The sequence below is a fragment of the Xyrauchen texanus genome, chromosome 40 (genome assembly GCF_025860055.1).
Source record: "Xyrauchen texanus isolate HMW12.3.18 chromosome 40, RBS_HiC_50CHRs, whole genome shotgun sequence".
Taxonomy (NCBI): domain Eukaryota; kingdom Metazoa; phylum Chordata; class Actinopteri; order Cypriniformes; family Catostomidae; genus Xyrauchen; species Xyrauchen texanus.
The window spans coordinates 31,528,544-31,539,352 of NC_068315.1; the positions used below are offsets into that span (position 1 = coordinate 31,528,544).

The following is a 10,809-nucleotide window of genomic DNA, read 5'->3' on the forward strand; positions in this document are numbered from 1 at the left end:
ACCTATCATGAGCCAGCAATTGTGTCATCTGTCATTTTTAAACTACACATCATCACCCTTAATAAAATTTTGTTAAAATGATGTTCGATATTAAAAAACAAACCAGCTTTGCTTTCAGATATTGAAATATTGTCTACAGAAATGACTTAAGATCTTAATGAACTGTTTTTTTTTCAAGGAAATGAAAGATATTTTATTTACTCATGAATCATTTCCTTTGTTGCATTGCTTTCAGAAGATGTCCAGTCTTGAGGAATGTTTTATAATAATAATAATACTAGTCAACAACATCAGACTGAAATGTGAAATTTAGTATTGTGGTTGATTTCAACTTTTTGAATACCACCAATTTATTATTATAATAATTTTTACTCTGACTATGATTGTCTGACTATGTAATTTTTCCAAATAAGGACAAAATGATATAAGAGGAAGTAGTTTTCATTTATAAAGTATTTGATTAAATGACTGGATTTAAAAATAAATAGGCATTACAATACATATATTTAATTTATAAACAAATTGTTATAGATAAAAAATAAAGAACTTGTTATCGTGATATAAAAATAGTGATATCGTGATATAAGATTTTGAACATATCGCCCACCCCTAGCACTGACTAATTTTAGCTAAAGAAAAGTCAGATTTTACTGTGATATCAGTCTGAACATGCAAAATGAAAGCAGCGATGATTGTATAGAATAGGGGTGGGTGAAAAATCGATCCTGTTACAAATCATGATTCTTGAGACAAGCGTTTAGCTTAATGCTAATACAATGAATGATAGATAAATATAGGAAGCTATATTTGAGCAGAGTTCAACACGAACAATTTTCTTCTCTTTAATTCTTTACGTTCAGTCCTTTAATGCACCGCTGTTGCAGCCATCAATGTGCCGCTTGTTAACCGTTGGATGTAAAATCCTCTGCTTTGGGTAATGTTCCTGTTACTATGCATAATCCACAGGTTTATTTGTGAGGTGCTGTGAAGAGTATTAGTCAGGAATCATTCTGCAGATTTTGTCTGACACTGCTTAATAGTTTAGCTGTAAAAGCCTTACCAAACTGTTGGATGCCATGAACTAGCTACATATCGCACCCATTTATTAGTGATGGGTCGTTCGCGAACGAGACGGCTCTAAGAGTATGTGAACGTTGGGAGATGGCTCGCATATCAGAGCCGTATCAATTTATAAAAATATAAAAAAATATAAAAAATATTATATATCCAAAGTCCCTTCGGACAATAAGTTGCAGGAACTTTCAGATGCTGAAAAAACGTGTTCCGGAAAATACTGTAATTTTTTCTATTACATAATTCTCTACTGTAAAGCCAAGGCCAAAGTAGTTTGCTGTAGTTTCCACGACTCAATCATTATTTTATTAAACCATTTTTCTTGCCATAGTTTAGATTTTTACTTTTACTGCCAGGAATTTTAGATTTTTTTTAGTTTTAGAATGTTAGAAAAAATATATTTATACTTTTAATTTTAAATGTAACCGTTTATACGTTTTTAAATTCCTTAGACAGCTAACTCGACCACCCAAGAATTCCACATGTTGCAACTGAATGTTCTGGTGTACTGATATTGACCCTATTCTGCCGAGTTACAGGCATGTGCCATCTCCCTTCAGACATTTTTGCATCTATTCAAATGTTTACCTTTTCCTGTGGCCAACTGATCGATGAGCGCATTGCATCAGCAGCCTCAGAGACACAGGTTCTGGTCCCATAAAAACCAGTCAGTTGCATTTTCCATCAAAGATGACATTTTTATATACTCCACTGACAGTTACAACCATTTCAGTCCGATTCATTTTCTATCTAGTGTCTCCGAAGTCACAGTGAGATCAGTCAGAGACAGCTGTATAGACATTATATTGATTTTCCAAACAATCAGCCGATTCATCGGTTATCAGCGGTCTTTATTCTTCTTTCTATCTTGCTCCTGAAAACATAATCAAGCAATTCTGTAATTTGGCTACTAAAATAGAAATAATAAAGCTGAAGATGGCGGCTGTAGGAAAACAAGTCCCACCTTTCAAAGAGCCAATAATTTGGAGGAGACATTGTCAGCTTTCACAGAGAACGCACACATTAGCGCACATGAACTGAGCTAAAAAAGCACAATTTATGAGATTCTATTGCTGACTTGAAATATGTTATTTGCTTCTTATCTTGACAAACTGTTTTAGAGATTTCGGTTTTTCCCCTTTGAAAAAGATAGGAGCTGTTATTGTATCCAAAGATAACAGTGTCCCACAGACTGTCCAGAGGTGTTATGAACTATGGCTGTGACGGTATTAAATTTCATATCACGATAATTACTGAAGCATTTATCACGGTATATGGTATTATCAAGGTATTATATTCAATTATAAAACAGGATGAAACATAAATAAATTGTGTATCTTTATTGTTGTTCTTAATTACAAGATTTAGTTACTTCTTTTGTACTTTTTAAATTAAAAGTTCTCAAAGAAAGTAACTTTGCAAAGATCAAACCAGATAAGATTCAAAGAGACATGGTGGTGTGGTGGAGTCCAATGCTTCTATTTTACATTTATCTAATTTTCTACAGTTTATTTTAACTGCAAATGAACAAGTAACAACAATGATAACAAGGGATGGGCACGAGTACTCAAATACTCGGGTACTCGGATGTGGCAGCAATGATCAATCATGAAAACAATGATTGATGGTGATCATGCATGTGACTTTTCACTTAATTCAAATTCAGTGAAAATTACCTGACAACAAATTTTGAGATTGATTACAATGTGATTTTGAGGGGTACATTGGTTGTCAGAGACGTCTCATAGCAACCAAACTGATATACGATGCTGCAATACTATTGTTACGATAATAAAAAGAGTGTAGTTAACCTTGTATTGAAAATCTGTCTCTACAAAACATTTGTGAAACTAATTGTATTATCATTTTATGTAAGAACTTTGACTCGTTAATGGACATTTTTATTGGATATTTTATAAAAATGAATGTTAAACATTCCTGCCCTGGGTGCCGACATGTTTGCATGATGTAACATACACCTGCATCTCAACGAAATGCGAGTTGAAGATTTCCGCAGCAGTTTCCAAGTTAGAAGTCAGACATAGGGGGCCTGAGTAGCTCAGCAAGTATTGATGCCGACTACCACCCATGGAGTCGTGAGTTCGAATCCAGGGTGTGCTGAGTGACTCCAGCCTGGTCTCCAAAGCAACCAAAATGGCCCAGTTGCTAGAAAGGTTAGAGTCACATGGGGTAACCTCCTCGTGGTCACGAATAGTGGTTCTCGCTCTTAATGGGGCCACAGGTAAGTTGTGCGTGGATCATGGAGGGTAGCATGAGCCACGTGCTTGGAGTCTCCGTGGTGTCATGCACAATGAGCCACGTGATAAGGTGCACGGATTGACAGTTTCAGAATAGGAGGCAACTGGGACTTGTCCTCTGCCACCCGGATTGTGGTGAGTAACCATGCCACCACGAGGGCCTAAATAGTGGGAATTGGGCATTCCAAATTGGGAAGAAAAAGTGTAATTCCGTTGCACTTTCCCCAGTTGAAAGATGGAAATTCCGACCCTTTGTGTTGAATGGATCGCTTTATGAATCATCACAGCAACAACATGGAGCATCGTGACTTTTCCCACAAGAGCGAACACTTGGGCACACGTCTCCTGTTAAACAAACTGTGATTTGAAAATAGATGGTTCAGACAATCTCTAAAAAGAACTGGTGCGTGTTTACTAAGATGACTACGGTAACCTGAAGGAAGAACAGATATATATTTTATGTAAAACATAAAACAGAAGAGCGTTGTGCACATTCTTTCATTGTGTTGGGCAGCGAATCTTAACAAAATGACAAAATACAATGCATTATATTGATTATGCAATCTTTTGTACATTTTGTAACAGTTTATTTTATAACACCCTATAATAATGAATAGACAATACACTGGAACAACAAGATGCAATGCAGCAGCCAAACACGTTTGTCAGACATGTTATTATATATACAGTTATGTACATGTCATTGCCCTTCGGGTACTCGATGAGTAATTAGTCAGAGTACCCGAGTAGACAAAATTACCAAAATGTCCATCCCTAATGGTAATATTTTGAGGGAGAAGTTTATTTAAAATAAATTATGAATTTTAGAGTTTCCTAATAATTTGGTCTTCCTGTTACTGTAAGAGTCAGAGTGTTGCTAATGTTGATTTATTGATGGAAATGCTACAGTGCATTTAGAAAAATTTAAACAATTTGGTTATTAGGTTATCTAGAAATTTTCACTGTATTTTTAAGTGCTCACGATAACAATATTGTGCATGTTAATTATCACGGTATACCTCATTCTTGAACATCGGCAAATGTCTTTTACGACATGGTGGACAAGTGCCCGACTTGCCTTTAAGGGAATTTTCTGATGCTTCCAACAAGCAATCAAGAGTAATTCTCAATTTAAGCAAAATCTCATCATGTCAGTCAGCTAGAAAACATTACCTTTGTGACATTTAAATCAATAGAATTTTGCAACAATGTTCATTACTTCACAGAAAATCTAATGTTTTCAAGGAATATTAAAAAAAAAATGTTTTACCAACAAATGAAAGATATAGTGACAACAACTGACCAAAGACTCTCACAATGATCCTGGGCAGTCCTTATTACCAAGCCCCGGTTTTTCATTAAACCCCTGTGTGGCTACATGGATGGAAAATGCTGAGGGCTAAAGTCTAGTAAAAACATGCAAAGCTTCCTCAAATTCGTACACACTTCCACTGCATTTAAAAAAGGTCATATTATGACCCATAATGGGATATCCATTGTGTAAATATGCACGCACGCACATACACACACAGACACACACAGCTACTATCTGTAGGACCATGTTCAACACACGTTTCCTCTTTCCTGTTATTGAATTGAACACACCAACCCACTGCAGAATCCGGCCAATAGCCAGGAGATGCTACAGGAAACAAACACGCACAGCGAGTAACTCAAACCTCTCCTCTTCCAGAACACACAGATCATTATACATCTGCTTTACATCTTGTCAAACAAACACCTTTTGTTAATGAGTAGACAGGTGAAATCAAACTATACTGTTTTTTTGACATGAGTTTGAAGGAGAGTTAATGAGATCACACTCAGACTGATCTCAGAGTGAAAGCGGAAACTTTTTGCAGCTAAAATCGAAGCACAAACCTCTAACTACACATTATTTCAAAATACACTTACCAAGCACTTTATTAGGAACACCTTTACACCTACTTATTCATGCAATTATATAATCAGCCAATCGCGTGGCTGAATAGTGGTTATATAAGGTTTTTTGACCACTTTGTTATTTTAATTGCTTATTATTTCGTTTGTAATTTGTGCACGTAGAATTAGAATTTGGAAAAAATGTTGGTTTAAGTTTTCTGTGTTTCAACAAATTGACCCAACTTGGGTTGACAATGTAATCAGATATCATGATATTTTTTTTATTAAAATATTGTGAACATATTTCTTGCATATCGCCCAGCCCTACATGAAACAACGATTTGTTGAAATAAGAAGTTCTGTTATTAATTATTTTGCAAAAACAATAGTGTACCTGCTTAAAATACAATTATTACACAACTACTTGCAAAATAAATAAATAAATGGACATAAAATATTTATCTAATTTGAAATAATTTTATAAGCTTACTTGTAAAGATTGCAGAATGATATGATAATTAGGAAAAACTTACGTACAATAACGAACGCCCAACTCGGACATTAGCTTCACAGGTGACCTTGAAGGCTGAATAAGAACACGAGTTGGCAGAATTGTGAAAGTAATCACTGTATGTAGGCTAAATTAGGGATGAACCGATCTGATACCTGGATCGGTATCCGATCTGATACCTGGATCGGTATCGGCTCCGATACCTGGATCGGTATCGGCTCCGATACTGAAGCTTTTAGACAAGATCGGGTATCGGTCCGACGAGCCCGATACAAATCTGATACTGTGTTAGTCATGTTCGTTACTGTCAAGCACCAAAAATGACATAAAAGAACCATAAAAGCACAATTAAAGTAGTTCATGTGACTCGTGCATTTTATTAAAAGATACTTGAAGACGTGCGATAGCTCTGTGAATTACAAAATGCTGTGTTTAATAAGTAAATATATCATATGCGCAGCGCGTTAGTGAATGGTGTTGCTCTGTTGACACAAACTCACGCACAGGCTGGTGAAGCACTCACGGCTATTTTTAGCCTTCTCAGCGGTGCGCAATATTTGAGCACTACTCAAGAACAGCATCTCAGATGTAGATGCTCAATAGTTCGGTTCACTTATAATATGCATTTAGAACAGCGCAGGAGGTGCTTTTTTACCAGAATTTGAATAAGAAATGATTTAAACTACCGTGAACTTTCCTACAAATAGACACATACAGGACTTCCTGGAGAGTTTACAATGTCAAAATAAAAGCATGAGGGTTCAAAAAGTCCATGATTTAAAAATATATTACAGTTGTATTTAAAATTTAAAGTCAATAATAATCATATTAATAACAATTTATTATTAATATAGTCATCATTAGTATTTGTTTACAATTTATAACAATATTTAAGTTGAATGGGTTCCAAAAATTAAATGTGTGAATGAAAAGTGGACTGATATCTCACAACTAAATTAAACAAAAAATAAATCTGAATCCTTTTAAGTCCAGATGAAGTCCAAACATTAAAAAAATAAAATAAAAGGCAAAAAGAAAACTGAAGACTGGAAATACTGTTCATTTTGCTGCAATATTATCCAGTATTCTAGTTAATAATAAAGTATTTCTTAATAAACTACACATTTATATTGAAATATTGTGTAGTTAGAGGTTTGTGCTTCTTGACATATTAAAGATTACTCTCAATTAGTTCCACACAATAATGTAAAGATATTCTAAACTCATTATGCAAAAAACAACACTGAGATTTCCAATATCCGAATCGGACCAGAAGAGAAAAAGTGATATCGGTGCATATACACTAAATAACATATTAAGTGTGCTAACATATGAGGTCTGTAGGCCTACCTGTCATATCTGCAATGATAAGTGCCAATCTCAGTACAGAATGCATTGCCTCGGGACACGTTGCACACACTGGAATGTTTCATGACTGTGCATATATTGGTGATATGCTTTCTAGAACAGCTGGTTTGGTTTAAGCCAAAATGAATGAATCTTTCACTATTAATGTCACATAGTTCTACATATTCATTACAATAAGGGTATGAAAAACATGCTCCTCTAAGAAGCCCAACTGTGTAAAATGAGGCATATAGAACTAAACAGGCAACAATGTTCAGACTACCATAACAGAAGAGACTTATTTTAAATTATCATTTGATTTCACAACAAATTCAAGCATAATGTGGGAATATTAAATTGTAACCTAAAGAACAACTACTATTCCATTGAAAGTATTCGAACAAGATTTGTCAGATCTTCATATTCATCTTGGCTATATTATATGATACGTGAAAACCATAAAGCCAGAGCAGAATATTAATGACCGGCACAACCCAGACGAGCATCGCACTAGCTCATTTGCTAGCGCCACACCCACCCTTATTTCGTCAGCTTTCATGTTTCCACATCTGAAATGTACCTGGAAAAGGAAATGTACTGTAGATTGGACTATTTTATCGGTAGAGAGCTTTTCTTTTAGAATACCTGAAGCTATGTCTCTGCTGTCTTTCCAGCTGACAGCATCATATTCATACAACAGAGAGCCCATCACTGGGCCTGTGCTCCTGTAGCTCGTATGTTTACATTTTATGTGAGTAAATCAGAGCACTGCACAAACAAACCGATGACGAATAAATAAATAAAAGCGTAAGATCACCCGGTCGCACTATGAGAATGACATTAAAATATAAAGATCAACCCTATGTAGCCTGTGTCATTTACTGTATGAAGTCAATTTACAGTGTCATGGCAGACAACACAGGTTTCATTCAAAAATCATATGGGAAAAGTACAAAGTCGAAACACATCGATCAACAGTTTGTTTCATAGATGCATCACTAATAACAACAAAAAGCCTTATTGGGCTGCATCTTTAGCAAACAAAGGCCTGCTGTCCATCATAACACATTAGTAAACACACAGCATCGCCGTGAACGCGTTAAATGAGACGAGGTAATCCGCATCTCTCACCGGAGCGTCGGGCCAACGCATGCCGTGTCCGTGCTCTCAACCTCCTGTAATATTCGCTCATGTTCGGTGACGGTCTCCAGGTTCTCGCTCTCCGCCATGTTGGCTCTCTCGTCACAGTGTTCATGTGTGACAATGCCGATAGAGCTGCAGTAACATGAGTCGACCGAAAGGGGGAGCTGTGCAGCAATGCAAATGTAGGGCTGTAGCTCAAAACATAGTGAGCCACCTACCTAGACAACATTTCTTTTAGAACTCTCGAACGCGCACATGGAACACAAATATGCTTTATAAGTAGACAGCTTAATATGTTTTGAGTCAAAACCACATGTTAACGCTTGATAGAGGATCACACAATAAAAGGACTCAGTAGGCCAGTGTCAGACATGAATCAGGGCTCCCCAATAGTATCCCAGGGCAAAAATGCAGGCCTGTGAAATTCAAACTGTGGAGGTAATAAATGCCTCGATAGTAAATTGCTCCGTTTTTATTTATTTATTTGTTTATTTATTGATTGATTGATTATTTATGTTGTATTTATATACTACAACATATATATATATATATATATATATATATATATATATATATATATATATATATATATATTATTATTATTTTTATTTTTTTTAATTAATTAATTAATTGAAGAAAAAGAAAAAAACAATATCCAATAATATCAAAAAGTTTTCTCAGGGCAACACCATAATGACACAAACATTTCAAAATATAGACATTCAATGATGTGACAAAATAATGTTTTTTGTTGTTGCTGCTGTTATTGTTGTTGCTGCTGCTGCTGCTGTTGTTGTTGTTGTTGTTTTTATACCAGTTCACACAAATCATGAGGGTCTTAAGTAGGGTTGGGGAACAATTTTTCTTTTAAGAGCCATTTGAGTATTTTTTTAATTATTCATGGGCCATACAAGTGCTTGCTATATCTGATTGTGGGATATTTAATACATGCATTCCACTATGTGCTCATGCACCAAGAAATAAAGTTAAAAAGGTCTTCCTATTTTACTAAATGTGTTGTTATTAAAAATTATTTAGCCTTATTATTATTATTTACAGTTAATGCAGACTATCTCTACCCCTGGTCTAAAGGAGTCATCTCCATTTTTATGTTTTGTTTGTTTGTTTTTTTGTTCAAGAAAATGATCCTCACATGTTGGCCACACAACACGCCTTTAACTGGTACACCAAAGTTTTCTAAATAAAACAAAATTGTTTAAAAAAAAATAGAAAGAACAATTAAGTATTATTCTGCACTGCTCACGCCAACATTTCTATTTTTGAGAATTTCAGCTTTTAATCAAACTTATTTTTTAGCTGTCTCCGGACAGTTAGGCCAACAACATATACATTTTTTATTTAAATCCCATAAACATCATCAAAATGACTTTGAACTCAGTAATTGAAAGTATGTTAATCATAGAAAATGTGCATTCAAGTACTTAATTTTGTTATTTATTTTCTTTATTATTTTCTTTTTTAAAAAATGGTGAATTGCGTTTTTAATGTATATTTGAATAATTTAATAGATCTGGACAAAAAAATTATTAACATCATATCATTGACCCTATTACCATATTCATATACTTACATGATCTTCCAAGGTAACTTGGGGTCCAAAAATCTAGCATTTTTTTCTCCAATCAAACCTGAGGACCATGATCATCAGGTTTTGCACAAACTTGTGTAGTCCATGCCAGCATGAGTGCATGCTGTCATTCATGCAAAAGGGGGATCGACATACCAGGTACTTTTTGGTTAGTAGATTTAGCTTAATAAATCATTAACAAGCATAACAGAAATCACACAGTAGTTCATGTACATTACAAAATGAATATACATAACAATATCTAGATTAAAGTTCAAATTTCTTATTTATTTATTTTATTTCTTTGGCATTACATAATGTAATATTGTTTGTTAATGTTATTAATAAAAGTATTAAATAGTGTTATGGACATGTAAAGCAAAGAATATGTGTATTTGCAGAAAAAGAGCTTACTGAATCCTTAACAAATCACTATTTCTTCTAAGCACATGGTATTCACTCTACCTTAAAGTCGTTCCTAGGGGCAGGTCTACGGATTCAAGTTCTGCAAAAACATTTCCATAGCCCTTTTCTTCTCTGTTGTCTTCTTCTTGGGGACATGTAGGAGACATAAGGCTGCTGCTGTACATGTCTGTGTCTCTGTGTGTTGAGCTGTGGGAGATGTGTGCACACAGCAGGACATACACATACTAATGTCAGCAGAAAACTCAGGAACACTGACAAACCTTGTGATCTCTAGTACTTTGAATCCAACAAAACAGGCATAGTTGCTGTTATGTTAAATATTTCCAAGTTGTGGGATTTAGGGATTTATTACACCACTGGACTAAGTCTATATTTTAAGGCACATGACCAGAGTCACTTTATAAGACAAGAGTGCAATATTGTAAGAAATGTTTTACAGATGTTTATGTCTTTAGATAACAAAGCATGATCAAAGCAAGAGGCATTTATTTGAAATAAAGATAACACTAGCACACTTTTCAAGTACAATATTACACAAAAAGTTTGCTAGGTTTTAGAAAATGAAACAGCAGATATAGTGT

At 34.8% G+C, this 10,809-nt stretch overlaps 1 protein-coding gene across 3 annotated transcripts in view; it reads right to left on the bottom strand.

Moving 5' to 3' along the window:
• Positions 1-10,427, bottom strand: part of LOC127633754 (exocyst complex component 6-like) — a 113,723-nt gene extending 103,296 nt beyond the window's left edge. For 2 of the 3 annotated variants that reach the window (XM_052113037.1, XM_052113035.1), the window contains exon 1: positions 8,203-8,335. In XM_052113037.1, coding sequence (XP_051968997.1) covers positions 8,203-8,300 — 98 coding nt within the window. In that variant the 5' untranslated portion in view covers positions 8,301-8,335. Of the gene's footprint in view, positions 1-8,202; positions 8,336-10,267 lie in introns of those variants that run through there. The other variant, XM_052113036.1, reaches the window with a different exon arrangement.
• Between the last annotated feature and the right edge of the window lie 382 nt (positions 10,428-10,809).